This window comes from Pristiophorus japonicus, chromosome 8 (genome assembly GCF_044704955.1).
Source record: "Pristiophorus japonicus isolate sPriJap1 chromosome 8, sPriJap1.hap1, whole genome shotgun sequence".
In the NCBI taxonomy this organism is placed as follows: Eukaryota; Metazoa; Chordata; class Chondrichthyes; family Pristiophoridae; genus Pristiophorus; species Pristiophorus japonicus.
In genome coordinates, this window is record NC_091984.1 from 64,574,905 (window position 1) to 64,594,798 (window position 19,894).

The 19,894-nt window shown below is 42.2% G+C and overlaps 1 protein-coding gene across 3 annotated transcripts in view; it reads left to right on the forward strand.

Annotated features, from left to right (window-relative positions):
• Window positions 1-221: 221 nt before the first annotated feature.
• eps15 (epidermal growth factor receptor pathway substrate 15) overlaps window positions 222-19,894 on the forward strand; it is a 188,263-nt gene continuing 168,590 nt past the window's right edge. For 2 of the 3 annotated variants that reach the window (XM_070886882.1, XM_070886883.1), the window contains exon 1: window positions 226-634. In XM_070886882.1, coding sequence (XP_070742983.1) covers window positions 608-634 — 27 coding nt within the window. In that variant the 5' untranslated portion in view covers window positions 226-607. Of the gene's footprint in view, window positions 635-19,894 lie in introns of all 3 variants that reach the window. The other variant, XM_070886884.1, reaches the window with a different exon arrangement.

The following is a 19,894-nucleotide window of genomic DNA, read 5'->3' on the forward strand; positions in this document are numbered from 1 at the left end:
GAAAAATCCTATCTCGCCACCAAATGTGATATCTTCACAGAACATAGCACACACAGCTTCCAACATGGCAGGTAGCTCTCTCTCGGAAGCCTCCGGAATCTGCCTGGTTCTGTTTATTATTAACTCTGCAGTTGCAGTACACAATACGTCCATAGCCACAGAGTGGAGCTACAAACATTACAAGCTTACAGACATTACACCTGCTCTTCTTCAAGTACTGACATGGGCTTTCTTACATCTGCCTGAACAAGCTGATGGAGCTTTGGTGCAACAACTCACCCAGAAGCCGGCACCTCCAACAAAGTAGCACACCCTCAGTACTGCACTGAAGTGTCAACCTAGATATCATCAAATTCTGGAGTGGGACTTGAACCGACAATCTTCTGACTCAGAGACCAGAGTGCTGCCATAATCAAGCTGGCACAGAAGAAAACAGGAGCAGGAGAAATAAAACCGCTTTTCTACAAGCAGTTGTCAGCAAATTGCACTGGGATAAACTCCTACAGGAAGTTAATTCTATCTGGAAAGCCAGTGCCAGGTTTTATTTGTGATCCTAAAGTTCACGAACTTTTTTCAGTGCATGATGGGCTAAAGTGAAGGAAACAGCATGGCGGGGCAGTATACACTCACTCAGGTAAAAGCAGGGCGTTCTCACTTCAATTATTAGGGCTGTTGCAGCGTTTCGGACGATTTGTTTATGAAAAAATAAACGGGCGCTGAAGAAATGCGGCTCCGGCCTTGGAGAGGGATTGCATTTTAGTCTGTAAAATTGGCATTGCATTGGGCCTGTGCGGCAGCAACAGCCGGAGAAAAGGAAACCAACCTGTGGGCGTAGTTAGTGGGAAGTTTGGGGACTTTGTTGCGGTTTTAGCCTGGGTATTGCCGAGCCTACACACCGCGGCCTCCTGGGCTCCAGCGCTCGGCCCTCTGCAGAGGCAGGGCCACAGCTGCGGACGGGCTTGGAGAGGAGGTTACTTCATTGCAACCGACGGCGAAGCGAGCAGGATTTAAATTGTATCAGGAACATGTTACACTGATGCAACTTCTTGTGACACTTTAACTTGTAAATAAATCTCCCCAATTTAGCTAGAACGGCATGTGTTCGCATATAATTTAATCCCTTTTAAGTTTACTACTTCTGACCCGGGTGATTCTGAATAAATCTGATCTCCAATTACCGTGATTTTTTTCTCGCTGTTTTCTCATTAGAGTTTCCTGCCCACCCTTATTTCCACACAAGTAGTACATTACATAGTGTAATGCTTCTGACCTTATTTTAAGTGTTTTATGGTGAACAGTGCTTTGGGAACAGATTACCTGAAATGTTATCCTCGTCAGATGATGCTTTACACAGGAGCATTATATCATGTAATGTATCGTAGAAATATACAGCATGGAAGAAGGCCATTTCAGCTCATCGTGTCTGTGCCAGCCAACCAAGAGCTATCCAGCCTAATCCCACTTTCCAGCGCTTAGTCCTTGGCCTTGTAGGTTACGGTCCTTTAAGTGCACATCCAAGTATTTTCTAAATGTGGTGAGGATTTCTGCCTCTTACCACCCTTTCAGGCAGTGAGTTCCAGACCCCCACTACTCTCTGGGTGAAGAAATTCCCCTCATATCTCCTCCAAAACTCCCCCCAATTACTTTAAATCTATGTCCCCTGGTTGTTGAACCCTTTGCCAAGAGAAACAGGTCCTTCCTATCTACTCTTTCCAGGCCCCTCATAATTTTATACACCTCAATTGGGTCTCCCCTCAGCCTTCTCCGTTCCAAAGAAAACAGACCCAGCATCTCCAATCTTTCCTCATAGCCAAAATTCTCCAGTCCAGGCAACATTCTTGTAAATCTCCTCTGCACTGGAAGGGGTGCAATCACATCTTTCCTGTAATGTGGTGACCAGAACTGCACACACTACTCCAGCTGTGGCCTAACTGATGTTTTATACAGTTTAAGCATAACCTCCTTGCTCTTGTATTCCATATGCTGCCTTAACCAGCTTTTCTGCCTGGCCTGCTACCTTCAGGGATCTGTAGATATGCACTCCAAGGTCCCTTTGTTCCTCTACACTTTTCAGTGTCATACCATTTAATGCCTTGTTAGACCTCCCCAAATGCATTACCTCACACTTATACGGATTGAATTCCATTTGCCACTGTCTGCCACCTGATTAGTACATTGATATCTTCCTGCAATCCACATTTTTTTTTCTTCATTATCAACCACATAGCCTATTTTAGTGTCATCTGCAAACTTCTTAATCATATCCCAAACATTCAAGTCCATGTCCTTGAGATATATATACCACAAAAAGCACTGAGCCCTGCGGAACCCCACTGGATACAGCCTTCTAGTCATCAATCATTACCCTTTGCTTTCTGCCTCTGAGCCAATTTTGGATCCAACTTGTCACTTTGCCCTGGATCTCATTCGCTTTTACTTTCGTAACCAGTCTGCCATGTGGGACCTTATCAAAAGCTTTGCTAAAATCCATATACACGCACTGCCCTCATCAACCCTCCTGGCTACCTCCTCAAAAAATTCAATCAAGTTATTCAGACACGACCTTCCCTTAACAAATCCATGCTGACTATCCTTGATTAATCCATGTCTTTCCAAATGAAGATTTATCATGTCCCTCAGGATTTTTTCCAATCATTTTCCCACCACTGAGGTTAGGGTGACTGTCCTGTAATTACTTGGTCTATCCCTTTTTAAACAAAAGTGCAACATTGGTATGCTGTTGTAAAAACAGAAAATGCTGGAAATCTCAGTGGGTCAGATAGTATCTGTGGAGAGGAGCATTAACATTTCAGGTCTGTAACCCTTCATCAGAACTGGAAAAGTTTGAAATGTAACAGATTCTTAAGGAAGTGCAGGGGCACTGAAAGGGGGAGGGGAGGAAAGAACAAAAGGGAAGGTCTGTGATAGGGTGGAAGGCAGGAGAGATTTGAGAGTCAAAAGGGATGATGGACCAAATTGAGCTGGTAATGGCACAAGCTGAGAAACAAAAGATGAGTCTAGATGGGGTGTGAATGGCAGAATAATTGTCAGCTGCCATGGGACACAGAGAAAAAAATAAAAAGGGAGGGGGGTATGTAACAAAAAAAGGGAGGAAAGGGAACAAAATATGGGCTGAAATTGTTGAACTAGATGTTGAGTCCAGAAGGCTGTAAAGTGCCTAAACGAAAGATGAGTTGCTGTTCCTCAAGCTTGCGTTGAACTTCATTGGAACAGTGTAGGAGGCTGAGGATGGAGAAGTCAAAGTGGGAGTGAAGCAGAGAATTAAAGTGACAGACGACTGGAAGCTCGGGGTCATGCTTACAGACTGAACGAAGGTGTTCTGCAAATCTGTGTTTGGTCTCCCCAATGTAAAGGAGACAACATCGGGATACAGTATACTAAGTTGAAAGAAGTACAAATAAATTGCTGTTTCACCTGGAAGGAGTGTTTGGGGCCCTGGACAATAGGAAGGGAGGAGGTAAAAGGGCAGGTGTTGCATCTCCTGCACTTGCACGGGAAGGTGCCGTGGGAAGGATAGAGGGTGCTCGAGGTGATTGTGGAATGGACCTGGGTGTCGTGGAGGGAACGGTCCCTTCGGAATGCTGAGAGGGGAAGATGTGATTGGTGGTGGGGTCACGCTGGAGGTGGCGGAAATGGCAGAGGATGATCTGTTGAACGTGGACGCTGGTGGGGTGAAAGCTGAGGACAAGGGGAACCCTGTCGTGGTTCTGAGAGGGAGGAGAAGGGGTGAGAGCAGAAGTGCGGGAAATATAACGGACACGGTCGAGGGCCATGTTAACCATGGCGGAGGGGAAGCCTTGGTTGAGGAAAAAGGAAGACATATCAGAGAAAAAAAGAAAGACTTGGATTTATATAGCACCTGTCACGACCATCGGACATCTCAAAGTGCTTCACAGCTAATGAAGTACTTTGGAGTGTAGTCACTGTTGTAACTAGTCACTAGTGTAGGCATTAGTGCCGAAGGTGGCATCGTCCGTGCAGATGCGACGGAGAAACTGGGAGAATGGAATGGAGTCCTTACAGGATGTGGGGTGGGAGGAAGTGTAGTCCAGGTAGCTGTGGGAGTCAGTGGGCTTGTAGTGAATGTTTGTCAATAGTCTAGCCCCAGAAATGGAGACACAGAAGTCGAGGAAGGGAAAGGAAGAGTCAACCATGTGAAGGTGAGGGAAGGGTGGAAATTGGATGCAAAGTAAATGAGAGCAGGAAACGTCATCAATACAGTCATCAATGTACCGGAAAAAGAGGTGAGGGAGGGTACCCGAGTAGGACAAGAACAAAGAATGTTCCACACATCCCATGAAAAGGCAGGCATAGCTTGGACCCATGCGGGTTCCCATAGCAACACCTTTAATTTGGAGGAAGTGAGTGGAGTTAAAGGAGAAGTTGTTCAATGTGAGAACAGGTCCAGCCAAGCGGAGGAGGGTGGTGGTGGATGGGGACTGGTTGGGCCTCTGCTCGAGGAAGAAGCGGAGCACCTTTGGGCCATCCTGGTGAGGGATGGATGTGTTGAGGGATTGGATGTCGATAGTGAAAAGGAGATGGTTGGAGCCTGGAAACTTTTAAGTGGCGGAGGGCATTGGACAAGGGGAGAAAAAATATGTTGAGATAGGAAGAAATAAGTTCCGTGGGGCAAGAACAGGCTGAAACGATGGGTCTACCAGGGCAGTCCTGTTTGTGGATCTTGGAAAGGAGGTAAAAGTGGGCTGTGTGGGGTTGGGGAACTATGAGGTTGGTGGCTGCAGAGGGAAGATATCCAGAGGAGATGAGGTTAGTGATGATCTGGGAAATGATGGCTTGATGTTCGGTAGTGGTTCATGGTCTAGGGGGAGGTGTCAATGTTGGCGATCAGCCTCTGCAAGGCAGAGATCGGTTCGGCAAACAACAATAGCGCCATCCTTGTCGGCAGGTTTAATAACAATGTTGCAGTTGGATCTGTTGTGTTCCTTTAGGGTCACCAAAGTTTAAATGCTGTTAAGTGAACATAGGGTGAAGTCATAATGTAATACCTGTTCAGGCTGCTGGTCAGAACCTTGGCTTTCTTTTTGTTTAAAAAATGGTAAAGACATTCAGGAATTGCAAATATTCTGGTTCCGGTGTCTTTTAATGTATTTTCTTTTTTTAGTCATATAAAATTACTGTCTTTTTTTCTTTGCACTTGTTATAACGTATTGATTCTGGGAGACCAGACCAGCTCCTGAATCCTGCATATGCCACACAAGCGTTCTGGGTGTGAGTTTGCAAGATTGTAAATTATGTGAGAAGTTAAGAGGATTTTGTGAAAATTGAAACAGTTTACGCAGTCATGAAATAGAGTTTGTTACAGCCTCAATTGGTCAAGCAGTTACTGTTGTATTTTGTTCTGTCCACATTTTTGGGCTTTTTACTGTTTAGTTTGTATCTTCTGTCACTATCACCACCATTGACACTTTTTCCCCTTTTGAGTCTGCATTCTGCTTATTCCAGTGTTTTGCTACATTAGAGCAAGTAGTGGTCCTAATGTTACAGGAAGAGCATCATTATGTTTTCTAGACTGATCCACCGCTTTTAAAACTCAACCGTTATTATTAAATATCACATTATACTAACAAAATTCACCTGAGACCATTACGTCTGATTGTAAGTACCCATCTGCTGTCAGTACTTAGTGTTAGGTACAAAATTATAAAATTGTGATGTAGTAGGATTGTAATGTGAAAGAGTAGGCAAGCTGTGTTCTATTATATAATGTGCTTTTGCTGTTTTTTGTGATTTTGCTCATCTAAACCTCTATAATGTGCATCTGTTGAGTTTACACCAACAATTCATTCTTATAGGCAACATTTGCTGTCCAGATCCTTGCTGTATAGTTTGTTGTTATGTAACCTTGACTCAACTTTCAGCAAACTGCAATCTACTGCCTTAAATGCAGATTGACTGCCGGTATCAGTAAGCAAGGCGACTGAGACAGCGTCACAAAAGCGAGACGTGTTTCCCTATAGTCATTATTGTAAAATCATCTGTTAACTCATCCCTCAATATTTTATCCACAGGTATTAAGAAATGAGTTAATCCTAACTGATTTAGTGATTCTCAACAGAAAATAGCCAAATATTGTGGAATGATTCTATTACAGATGGTCATAGATTCCACTAGTTGATCTTGTGATTTTGTGCGTGGGATAAATATTTCTATCTCTATCTCTGCTTTCCCACTCTTATTGACACAATGATGTGCAGAAGTGTCATCATCTTGAGCACGCACTGTAATGTCAGAAAACAATGCAGATTTACATGAAAGTGGTTCGGTCCCTTGGCCCCACCTTCCAGCCTCCACATTCAGCAGACCATCTGCCATTTCGACCACCTCCAACACGATCTCAATCTCATCTCCCTGCCACTCTCGGCAATCTGAAGGGATAGATCTCACTGTGACACCATGCTTCACTCTTCCACCTGTTCTTCTGGTCTGGCACCTTCCTATGCAAGCACAGAAGATGCTGGCAAGGTGATCTGAACTCTTTGCATCAACCTATCTTTTTCTTCGATCAGACTCTTGGGCTGCTGTTGCTTGCTCCACTTTGTCAGTTTTTCAGACTTCACATTCTACTCAACCTATCCCCCTTTAGCTCGCGGCACACACTGTTTTATGTATGTCTTTTATTTCTTTGATTTTTCTCATTGTCTCTCCTATGTGCATCACTTTTGCCCTTTAATCATTTCCCGATCCCCACTTTAGCACTTTACAGCTCATTCTATGGCTTCTTCTGTGTGTGTGGTTGGGTGTTTATTTTTGCTCCTCCCCCCCCCACCCCCTTTCATGGTTTGCTGTTCCTTTTTAAATGTAATTCATCTAATGTCTTTTAGTTCTAAGGAAGGGTTTATATCTGAAACGTCAACTAATATGTGGTCTCTTGACATATGCTACCAGATCTGCTAAGTCTCTCTGGCGTTTTCTGTTTTTGTTTCTAAGTTAATTGGGCCTTGTCCATATATAAAAATGACCTGTTTAATTTAACTTTGTAGCAGCTCCTGAGAATTTTCATACACAGATAAAGGTTTGCAATCAGCCATTTCGAAATGGGAATAAACACCATAAAAAGTATGAAACAAATTTACCATCAGCGAGGAATTCTTAGATCATCCGTGTTGTACGTTCTATGTAATTGACACAGTATGGGTTTATATTCACGTTAACTTTTCAATCTGGAGCTGAAGTACAAAAGTAGAAGATGGTTGTCACTTTGGTTAAATTGTAATAAATACAGATATATTTGGATAAGGTTACAGAGATAGGGAGCGGCGAGGTCATGGAAGGATGAGAATTTTAAAATTGAGGCATTGGTGGATCAGGAGCCAGTGTTGGTCAGCGAGCACAGGGGTGATGGATGAATGGGCCGAGACAGGTTAGGAAGCAGGCAGTGAGTTTTGGATGAGCTCAAGTTTATAGAGGATGGAAGATTAGGGGCCGGCCAGGAGAGCATTGGAATTGTAGATTTTGGAGGCAAAAAAGCAGGGTTTAGGCTTTCAGCAGCAGATAAGGTGAGCCAAGAACGGAATCGGCAATGCTACAGAGGTGGAAATTGGTGGCTTTTGTAATGGAGAGGATATGGGGTCAGAAGATCAGCTCAGGGTCAAATAGGCCATTGAGGTTGCAAACAGTCTGGCTCAGCCTGAGACAGTGGCCAGGGAGGGGGATGGAATCAGTGACTGAGCAATGGCATTTGTGTTGGGGACCGAAGGCAATGGCTTCAGTCTTTCAAATGTTTAATTTGAGGAAATTGCAGTTCATCCAGAACTGGATGTAGGACAAACAGTCTGATAACACAAGGCTGTGCAGGAGTCAAAAGAGATGGTGGTGAGGTAGAGCTTGGGTGTTGTCAGCATGCATGTGGAACCTGTTACATCTTTGGATACTGTTGCCAAGTCACAGCAGGTAGTTGAGAAATAGGAGCGGCCAAGGATAGATCGTTGGAAGGTAATGGTGTGGGAGCGGAAAGAGAAGCCATTGCAGAAGAGTCTCTGGTTAGGACTAAATAGGGAAGAGTGGGACAAGGTGCAAGCAGTTCCACTTAGCTGGACAATGGAGGAGAGGCGTTGGAGGAGGATGATGTGTTCAAAGGCTACAGACAGTTCGAAGAGGGATAGTGTACCATGGTCACAATCACATAGGTTGTCATTTTGAGTGCTGTGGCAGGGGAAGATACCTGATTGGAGAGGTTCCAATTTCAAACATGTAGTTAGGAAAGATGGGCATGAATTTGGGAGGTGATAACATTGGACTTTGTAGAGGAAAGGGGGGTAGTTTGCAAGGACAGAGTGGTCAAGAGTGGGTTTTTTGAGGAGCGGGGTGATGATAGGGAGGGGGACAGTAGCAGAGGAGAGGGAACCATTAACAATATTTTCTAACATGGGTGCTAGGTAGGGAAGTTGTGTGGTCAGCAGTTTAGTGGAAATTGGGTTGGGGGAGCAGGAGGTAGGTCTCATGGACAAAATGAGCTCTGAGAGGACATGAGGGGTGAGAAATTGAAAATGCACGTTCAGGGCTTGAGAAGGGCATAAATACAAGTTGATATTGTTGAATAAGGTTGATTGACCTCATCATATTTATTCTTCAAAAAGGAGGCCACTCAGCCCATTGTGTCCGTGTTGGCTGAAAAAGAGCCATCCAGCCTAATCCCACAAGTAGTTGAGGCGACTAGCATAGATTCATGGGACTTGAAGAGTCAATAAGAAGCAGTTCCAACAGAGTGATGGGCAAGCAGTGTTCTGGGTGGAGAGCAGGGATGGATCTGGCCCATCTCATCGTGCGAATCAGTAGTCTCAGCAATCAGTGTGAAGTCAGAGTATTACTTGCAACTGCTGGATGAAAACCCAGTAACTGCCTAAGATGTGCTGCGTCTGATAAATTCATGCCAAAATTCCAAACATTGGTGAAAGAGAAAGTCTGCAAAGTTTTGCATTGAATGATGGCAGATGTTTAAGTAAATATGCACGTGAAGTACATTTACCTGTATTGTATGTAAAGCATTTTCCACTAAAATTAGTTTATGTAGCTAAAACAGTGTCACTGCAACCATGCCTTTGGCTAGTCAACGTTTTTCTATTTTCAGCACTGCTGTAAGCGGTACAGTTAACAGTCATAAACCTTTCAGTTGCACATATCTATTCACTTTACCCTTTCATCTGTTTCATAATGCCTCTACTGCACCTTTCATATGTCTATAAAAAAAATAAAGTTGTATAACATAGCAAATGCAGTCTAATCCTTCTCTTAATTCAAAGTTGTTTAATTCAAAAATCTGATGATTCGCTTTTGTTCGTACTGTACCTGTACTAAATTTTTACTTTCCTGTTATTTATGCTGTTTAGTTCAAATTGCTGGATAATTAATTTTTTAACACACATATCTTTGAATTATCAGGCGTAGACTGTAACTGGTTGTCAACCTTCAGGAGAAATTCAGTTCTGGTGATTGCACTATTATTTAAACTGTTCAAACTATTAAGAAGTGTACTGTCAGCATGTGTTATCCTGTGTGGAATTGATCCAGTATGCTTTCAGTGCATTGGACTTTAAAACGCTGCAATGTTTCCTGAATAGTGTTCAGGAATTTCCCAACATTAAATATTTTGAGGTCAGAGATTTTCTGGTTTTATTTAAAGATTCAGAAAGAATTGACTACAGTTTAGCTATGATTGGGATACTTTTCAGTTAATAGATCTGGTGCTGCGCTGTTTCTGAGCAATTCAAATGATGTGTGGAGTTCAGTGAAGGAAATGCATGCCTAACATTGTCTGAAGGAGGCTAAGATTCTTGAATTAAAAATTGAATTTATGTTGGCTGAATTTGTGCTTGCATTAAACCACAATTTTCCATGCTGCTGTTTTTCTGCTATTGTTTGGCCAGCCTCATTCTTGAGACAGAGAATGAGTGAAGGAGCTGAAGTGGGGCAGAGAGGGGCATGGACAGAGAGAGGTGGGGGGGTGGCGGGGGGGTGGTGGTGAAGGTGGGGAGAGAAGAATATAAAAGCCAAGAGTTAATGATGAGCTTGTGTAAAATCTTAATTGGATCTCAGAAAACTGCAGCTTTGGGCTCCACATTATAGGAAGGTTATTGAGACTTCAGGGTGTTACAACACAGATTTATTAGGATGTTGAAATAAAAACAGGAAATGCTGGAAATACTCCATGTCAGGCAGCATCTATGGGGAGAGAAACCGAGTTAATGTTTCAGGTCGATGACCTTTTGTCAGAACAGTTCTGACGAAAGGTCGTTGACTTGGAAGGTTAATTCTGTTTCTCTTTCTACAGAAGCTGCCTGACCTGCTGAGTATTTCTAGCATTTCCTCTTTTTATTTCAAATTTCCAGCATCCACAGTATTGCTTTAAAAAAAATTAGGATCCTGCCTGATATGTGAGAATATAAGCACAGAGAAAGACTTGAACAATTGAGGCATTTCGTTAAAACAACGCAGATCATGACATAATGAGAAAAGTATTTAAAGTTATGAAGAGATGGGACAGAGTTGTGGTTGAGGCAGAAATTATGTCAACATTCAAGATTTGATTGGATAGGTGGATGAAGGAAAAGGAGTTGAAGGGATATGGGAACAGGGTGGGTAAATGTGATTAGGACTATTTGTTCGCATGGAATGTAAACCTCTCCACTTTTATCCTTTATTGAGGATGACATCATGGATACAGTTCCACGGGCCACCCCAGCACCATGTCCAAGTGGCTGTTCTTCTTCTGAGAGCTCCAACAATGAAGTGTTGACAGGCTATTAAATGGGTGTCACAGCTCAGACTGATACCACAATATGTTTATCCATTGAGTGTCGAAGACATAAGAAAAAAGAAGGCCCATGTATGGGCTCAGTTAGCTGCTCTCAGCCAGGGTGTTTGGTAGATGAAATACAATTAGCTTCAATACCTCTGGGTTAGGGAAGGGGGAAATTGGCTAGGGTGCCCTGCTCCTGATCAGTAATGATCCCAAGTTGAAACTGTGTGGAGGACTTCACTGTGATGGTCTCTAGAGTTGTGTTTGCAGGCACTCACGGTCAAGACTTGCATATAAATAATGACCACGAATGGAGAGTACCTGGTCCCTGCAAAACCTTATCCCGAAAGGCGGAGAAGACTGGCTAGAAAAGGGAAAGAAAAGAATGTGCCTCTTGCTTTTGTCTGCCTTTCTTTATAATGATGATGTGGCTTGTGAGCAACTCATTAAAATACCATAATCAAAATGAGTACCATGTGTCTTTTGAGCGTGTGCTTGATAATTTGAGTGGATATAAAAGCACATTCAAACTTAGCTTTTGCTTCAAAATAAATCAGCCAGACTGCAGTGATAGCTTTTCAGAGAGGTCAATCTAGTGCAAGGTAAATTAAAGCTAAATACAAGAGGGTATTAAAAGGAGTTCTGTAATAACATTTCTTTAAAATTGGCATGTAGAACAATGGCCCTGAAATTGCGGTCGGCCGCGTAGCTAAAGAGTACACCACCAACATCCAAATAAAATCCGCACTTGGCTCCTGTGAAGCCCCGAGTGCAAAATTGCTTTCAAAAGCTGCAGAGTTGGATGCAGCACAGTGGCCTATGGATCCCAGGAGCGCACTGTTGTGCATATGTGAACCTGGGACCACGTGGGGCAGTGCGCTATTTTCACCTCCTGACTCATAGCCAATCAGGAAACAGAGGAGATTGCTGAGTTGCCCACAACTCATTTTAAATAATTTAGCAGCCAGAAATGCTATTTTATTAAGTTACGATCATTGCAATAGTATTTAATACACAAACCAAGATTTCAACATTAATATAATTCGATCAAACACTGAAAAGTCTTGAGATACTTTTTACTAAAGGTGTCCATAAAACCATAAAACTCGATTTTAGGATGCTTTTTTATGAGCTGCAGCATAAACCTAACTCATTAATACAATGTTCTCATTTCTTTCCCCCCCCCAACGCTGTACAACAGGCTCCTGCGCCCGTTTGCACTAGCTGTATACATTTTCAGGGTAATTAATGTGCAGTAGGTAGGCAATTAGCCAACTTTTCGCTAACACATTGATTTGAATGGGTAAGTGAAACGTGCAGCCAAGCCGATGCAGAGTCGGAACTTGACAGTTTGCAAGTTCAGGACTTAGCTCACGCGCAAGCGGCAATCCCAAACTTACGGCCAATTTCAAAGGCAGAGGAACTTAACACAATCATAATCACTGAGGAGGTGGTACTCAGTAAGATAATGGGACTAAAGGCAGATAAATCCCCTGGACCTGATGGTTTGCATCCTAGGGTCTTGAGAAATAGCAACAGGGATAGTGGATACACTGGTTGTAATTTACCAAAATTCCCTGAATTCTGGAGAGTTCCCAGCAGATTGGAAAACAGCAAATGTAATGCCCCTATTTAAAAAAAGGAGGCAGACAAAAAGCAGGAAACTATAGACCAGTTAGTCTAACATGTGCGGTTGGGAAAATGTTGAAGTCCATTATTAAAGAAGCAATAGCAGGACATTTGGAAAAGCATAATTCGGTTAGGCAGAGTCAGTCAGCATGGATTTATGAAGGGGAGTCAAATTTGCTGAAATTCTTTGAGGATGTAACGAAGAGGGTGGATAAAGGGGAACGAGTGGATGTATGTATTTGGACTTCCAGAAGGCATTTGACAAGGTGCCACATAAAAAGTGACTGCACAAAATAAAAGTTCACGGGGTTGGGGGTAATATATTAGCATGAATAGAGGATTGGCTCACGAACAGAAAACAGAGTCGGGATAAATGTTTCATTCTCGGGTTTGCAATCGGTAACTAGTGGGGTGCCGCAGGGATCAGTGCTGGGATCCCAACTATTTCCAATCTATATTAACGACTTGGAATAAGTTTGCTGACGATACAATGTGTGAGGACAGAAAACATCTACAAAAGGACACATACAGGCTAAGTAAATGGGCAAAAATTTGGCAGATGGAATATAATGTTGGAAAGTGTGAGGTCATGCACTTTGGCAGAAAAAAAATCAAGGAGCAAGTTATTATTTAAATGGAGAAAGATTGCAAAGTGCTGCAGTACAGCGGGACCTGGGGGTACTTGTGCATGAAATACAAAAGGTTAGTATGCAGGTACAGCAAGTGATCAGGAAGGCCAATGGAATCTTGGCCTTTATTGCAAAGGGGATGGAGTATAAAAGCAGGGAAGTCTTGCTACAGTTATACACGGTGTTGGTGAGGCCACACCTGGAATACTGTGTGCAGTTTTGGTTTCCATATTTACGAAATGATATACTTGCTTTGGAGGCAGTTCAGAGAAGGTTCACTAGGTTGATTCCAGAGATGAGGGGGTTGACTTATGAGGAAAGATTGAGTAGGTTGGGCCTCTACTCATTGGACTTCAGAAGAATGAGAAGTGATCTTATCGAAATGTATAAGGTTATGAGGGGGCTTGACAAGATGGATGAAGAGAGAATGTTTCCACTGATGGGGGAGACTAGAACTAGGGGCATAATCTTAGAATAAGGGGCCGCCCATTTAAAACTGAGATGAGAAATTTATTTTCTCAGAGGGTTGTAAATCTGTGGAATTCACTGCCTCAGAGAGTTGTGGAAGCTGGGACATTGAATAAATTTAAGACAGAAATAGACAGTTTCTTAAACGATAAAGGAATAAGGGGCTATTGGGAGCGGGCAGGAAAGTGGACCCGAGCCCATGATCGGATCAGCCAAGGTCGTATTAAATGGTGGAGCAGGCTCGACGGGCCGTATGGCCTACTTCTCCTCCAATTTCTTATGTTCTTATGTACTCTGAGAGTGCGCCCTCATACCGAGCGCGAATTCAGGGCCGTTATATTTTAAAACTTGTAATCTTTAGTATGTAATTAGTGGAAGAATTAAGTATGGTAATTATGTTACAGAAGCCAGGTGTTAATTTTTCCTATCCCCATCCCTGAACAGCCTGATTGTGAGGTTACAACTCCTGAAAGCATTCTTTTGCTGGATTGCCACTTTATGCAGCCTGAATTTTGGTGCTAGTTTATTATGGGAATATTTCCACTTCTGCCCCTCAAATGGCCTGAATGTCCGGTTTCAGCTCCTGAAATTATTCCCTTTCACTGTCCTGTAAGCAGCCTGGTCGGTTGTTTTATTCATCAACCAGTGACTGTGTATGTATGTGTGTGCGGTGGTGGGGGGTAGTTATATTACTTTGCAGTTGAGTTGATTCCAAGGTGACATACCTGGCAGTGGAAGATTGGTAATTAATCAATCTGCCTTGGTAGTCTTAGTAATCTGATAACTTGAGTCAGAGAAGTCTGCAGTACCCTTAAGGTCCTGTTTATGATTGGACAGCCAGATTCATAGTGCAGGTCACCAACAAGGTTGAAAAGGAAATACAGTCTGAAGTTGCTTGTAGTTTGAAATCATCAAAAGTAGAAAGGTTGGATATGTTTGAAGGAACATATTGTGAGAGACAGCAAAGTTGTTATGTTTTTGCGGTCTGCGATGCAACATTGCTCTATAAACCATTGTTTCCTGTCCGGTTTTATGCAAATCTTCATATTTAGACAAAAATATTCTTGTACAGTTATTTGAGAAGCATTTTTCCATCTTTCTTCACTCCACTAATGTTACCTCTCACCAACTCATCAGGAAAAGGGTACATTGTTTTTGACTTCCATGTGGAGGTTGTTGAGCTGAGGAGGGTGTAGAATGCAATGCTACTTTGTTCAGTGTTAAAAACCAAGTCAAATGCAGACCTGGTTCGATCTCTGGCTCACCCCTTTCTGTAGGGACAGTGAATGAAGAAGAGTGATGCTATTAGAGAAGAGGAAAAATTTAAACGGACTAAAATAATGGGCATTAATTTGCGGTCAGCAGCAAAGCAAAGGTGTTCGCTGCTGGCCTCCAATAAGTTTCCCACTAAGATCTTGCGATCTCCGTGACAAGAAAGTCAGCGTTTCCGACGCGTAACTGAAATCAACGCAAGTTAATGGGGAATCCCTAACGCACGCTGCTATGACATCAACCAGCTGTAAGCAGCCAATCACAGTGCAGAATTCTCACAGACAGAGAACCAGGAAGTGAGTAAGCTCCTTTGATTCTAACTTTTTTTTAAATGTTAGAGAGAGCAAAACAAAGATTGGGGCTCACATATGGAGTAAAGGTAAACCTGAAATAAAGATGAACAAACTTCTAAAAATATTTTAATTTCTATATAAATTTAACACTGCACAAAATTAAGATCAGTTTTTCAGGGTCATAACCGTTGTTTAGTAGTCTATACGCTATTAAAACCCCAGTCACACCTAATCCAGAAGGGTCTAACTTTTAATGGGGAATTTAACAGCGGTATTACCGAGGGAGAGCCGAAGGCTTTTAGTTTCCATGATTTGACAGATATCACTGATTGCCGGGGGGGTGCACAGCGCAGCAAGTGTCAGAGCAGCGAATGACTGACCGCAACTTCAGGATTTCCGCGATAGGATGCACACGCGCTACATCCTGAAGTTACGGTCAGTTTCAAAGTGGTAATAACAGCAAATGCTATTGGTAAGCTGTTATTACCACTGCAAATTCCGGGCCAATAAATCTGCCCCTATTCGTCAAATTTGTACAGGGTGTGCACTTTTCATGGTGTTTTGAATTTCTTTGTTGATGGAAGAGATTGCAGAAATAACTACAATGTGTGGGGGAGATTTTTGGAAGCTTTGCTCTCAAGTTTTTATTTATAAAGTTGAGGCTCTATTGACCAGAAAATCTGGCAACTTGGAATGGAATTTGCAACCCAGTGGATCAGGACTAAATGTACTGAGAATGCAGTGTTTTGAAATTAGAAACTGTATTAACTACTGTAACTTTAAAATATTTGGAATGTTTTTCTTCTCATCTCTTTTAGGTTCTGTCTTGTCTTCCCCCCCGCCACCCCCCTCCATAATAGCGCAAAAAAGACTTGTGTTTATATAGCACCTTTCACAACCTCTGAATCTCACAGATGCTTTACAACCAGTGAGGTATTTTTTGAAGTGTAGAAACGCAGCAGCCAGTTTGTTATCAGCAAGCTCCCACAAACAGTAGTGTGATAAATAACCAGGTCATCTGTTTTTAGGTGTTGGTTGAGGAATACATGTTAGCCAGGACACTGGAAGAACTCCTTTGCTCTTCTTTGAATAGTGCCCTGGGATCTGTTACATCCATCTACCAGATGGGTCCTTGGTGTAACTTCTCATTGAAATGCAGCATTTCCAACAGTGCAACACTCCCTCAATACTGCACTCGAGTGTCAATCTGGATTTTGGCTCAAGTCTCTGGAGCGGGGCTTGAACCCAGAACCTTCTAACTTGAAGCAAGAGTGCTACCACTGAGCCACAGCTGACAAGTTGCCCTGGGGCAGGTCGAGCCTATTTTCTTCTTTATGTTTAATCATTTCCGACAGGGAACCTCCTTGTTTTCATTTGACATCTCCTCCTGTTGCTCCTACTTGTTGGTCCCCATGATGAGTTCATAGAAATCAGGGGATAGCTTGATGGAGTCTGTATCAGAAATCAGTTATACTGCCAAATGATTAATGGAAAAGGTTTGGATAATTCACTGCAATAATTGTAACAACTCCCAAGTACAATGCACATTGTTCAGAACAATTCACAAACCTAAATCTATTTAAAAAAAGTTGTGAATGGATGTATTCCTTTTTATTCTCGATGTTGCTGTACTTGTTAACCTGAGCATCTGAGTGTAGTATTGATAAATGATGTATTGTATTAACAGTACCAGCAGACACTAAATCAAAAAATGCTGGAAATACTCAGCAGGTCAGGTAGCATCTGTGGAAAGAGAAACAGAATTAGCGCTTCAAATCGGCAACCTTTTGTCAGTTAGAGAAATAACAAGTTTTAAGCAAGTGGGGGAGAGGAGTAAAGAACAAAAGGGAAGGTAGGAGAGATTAAAAGACAAATGGGGTGATGGTGCAAAGCAAAAGGAGATAGTAATGGGACAAGTAAAGGAACAAAAGATGGATCTGGGGAGAGGGGGAGGTGGGGGAAATGGGAATAGCAGAATCACCAACTGCTGACATCCGAAAAAATGGGGGCAGAGGTTATGATCTGAAATTGTTGAACTCAATGTTGAGTCCGGAAGGCTGTAAAGTGCCTAATTGAAAGATGAGGTGCTGTTCCTCGAACTTATTTTGAGTTTCATTGAAATAGTGTAAGACAGAGCGAGAGTGGAGTGGAGAATTAAAGTGACAGGTGACCGGAAGCTTGGGGTCACGCTTGTGGACTGAACGGAGATGTTCTGCACAGCGGCCACCCAATCTGCGTTTGGTCTCCCCAATGTAGAGGAGACCGTATCATGAGCAGTGAATACAGTATACTAAATTGCAAGAAGTACAAACAAATCACTGTTTCACCTGGAAGGAATATTTGGGGCTCTGGACAATGGGAAGGAGGGAACTAAAAGGAGAGGTGTTACATCTCCTGCGCTTGCACGGGAAGGTGCCGTGGGAAGGGGAGGGTGTGTTGGGGGTGATTGAGGAATGAACCAGGGTGTCGCGGAGGGAATGGTCCCTTCGGAATACTGAAATGGGATGGGAGGAAAAGATGCTTTAGGTGGTGGGATTACGTTGAAGGTGGTGGAAATCGCAGAGGATAATCTGTTGAATGTGGAGGCTGGTGAATGAAAGGTGAGGACAAGGGGAACACTATTTTGGTTCTGGGAGGAAGGGGTGAGAACAGAAGTGCAGGAAAGGGAACAGACACAGTCGAGGACCCTGTCAACCACGGTGGAGGGGAAATCTTGGTTGAGGAAATAGGAAGACATATCGGAAGCACTGGTGTGGAAGGTGGCATCGTCAGAACAAATGTGGCGGAGAAATTGGGAGAATGGAATACAGTCCTTGCAGGAAGCAGGGTGGGAGGAAGTGTAGTCAAGGTAGCTGTGGGAGTCAGTGAGCTTATCATAGAATCATAGAAATTTACGGCACAGAAGGAGGCCATTCGACCCACTGTGCCTGTGACAGCTGAAAGATGTCACAGTTTTCGTCTCCTTAATTTAGGAAGGATATACTTGCATTGGAGGCAGTTCAGAGAACATTCACTAGGTTGATTCCTGAGATACACGGGTTGTCTTATGAAGAAAGGTTGAGCAGATTGGCCCTATACTCATGGGCGTTTAGAAGAATGAGAGGTGTTCTTATTGAAATGTATAAGATTATGAGGGGGCTTGATAGGGTAGATGCAAAGAGGATGTTTCCCCTTGTGAGGCAATCTAGAACTAGAGGGCATTGTTTCAAAATAAGGGGTCATCCATTTAAAACAGAGATGAGAAGGATTTTTTTTCTCTGAGGTAGTGACTCTTTGGAATATAAACAAAACAGGAAAAGAGAGTATAGGAAAAAATAAAGTAAGGGAGGACATTGTTGGCAAGGGAATAAATAGTTATAGAACAGGAGTCTAAAAAGATGATTAAACATAAAGCGAGAGGAAATCCTTTTAAAAATGAGTTAAACTATCTATACAGCAATGTACACAGTGTCCATAATAAAACAGGGAACTGGAGACAATCATGTGTTGCGAGGAATCAGAAATAGTAGGGATTATTGAGACATGGCTAAAGAAAAATCAGGACTTGGAATTAAACATTGCAGGGTATAACATTTAGAAAAGATAGAGAGGGAAAAAGGGGAGGTCGAGTAGCTATACTTATTAGGGATAACATAATGGCAGTAGAAAAAAGTGACGTAGCTATCAGCAAGACAAAAATAGAATTCATAGGGATAGAGATAAAAGATAATAAAGGATTAATCATCAGGTGTAGTCTGCAGAAGGGAGGTGGAGGAAGAAATATGTAGACATATTAGGGAAATGAGTAAAAAAACATAAAATAATAATCATGGAGGATTTCAAGTACCCTGATATTAATTGGACAGAAGAGGTAGGTAAAGGGAATAAGGGAATTGAGTTCCTACAATGTGTACAGGATTCCTTTCTAAACCAATATGTAAAAAGCCCAACAAGGGAGGATTCGCTATTGGATCTAGTAATGAGGAATGAACCAGAGCAGATAAGAGAAGTAAAAGTAAGAACATCTAGACAATAGTGACCAAAATATAATACGCTTTAAGATGATAATTGAGAAAGACATAAGTATGACGAAAACAAGGGTAATAGATTGGAGCAAAGCTGATTTTGGGCTGTGAATAGAACTTGGGAATAAAATGGGCAACAATATTGGCAAAAAAAATGTAGAATGGGAAACATTTAGAACATTGTTTGACACAGTGCAGGAACAATATATTCCGCAAAAAGGAAAGAACAAACTAAACACTAATGAGACTTCATGGCTGAATAAAGCCATAAGGGAACAATTGAGGTAAGGAAAGAGGCATACATTAAGTACATAGACAGCAGGGGAGTGCATGATAAGGGAGAATACGAAAAGATTAGGAGAGAAGTAAAAAAAACAATTGTGAAGGAAAAAAGGAACGACAAAATTAAAATATCAAGGAAGATAAAACAAAATAGTAAAATATTTTACAGGCACATCAATAAAAAAAGGAAGGTTGGGATGGGAATAGGACCATTAAGGGATAGACAGGATAATACCACAGGTAAGGATAGAGAGGTGGCAGAAATATTATTAAATCATTTTGCTTCAGCACTTACCAGGTAGATAGAACAGGTGGACATAACATTGGATGATGAGATTAGTAATGAGATAAGTACATTAAAAATAAAGAGGGGATGTATTAAATACACAAGTAATACTTAGAGGTTAAAACTCCTCGTCCGAATGGATTGCATCTACATATTTTAAAAGAATCTAGGGAAAAGATAGCAGAGGCTTTACTATACATATTTAATAATTCGTTAGAAAAAGGTGTAGTGCCAGAGGACTGGCGGATAGCTAA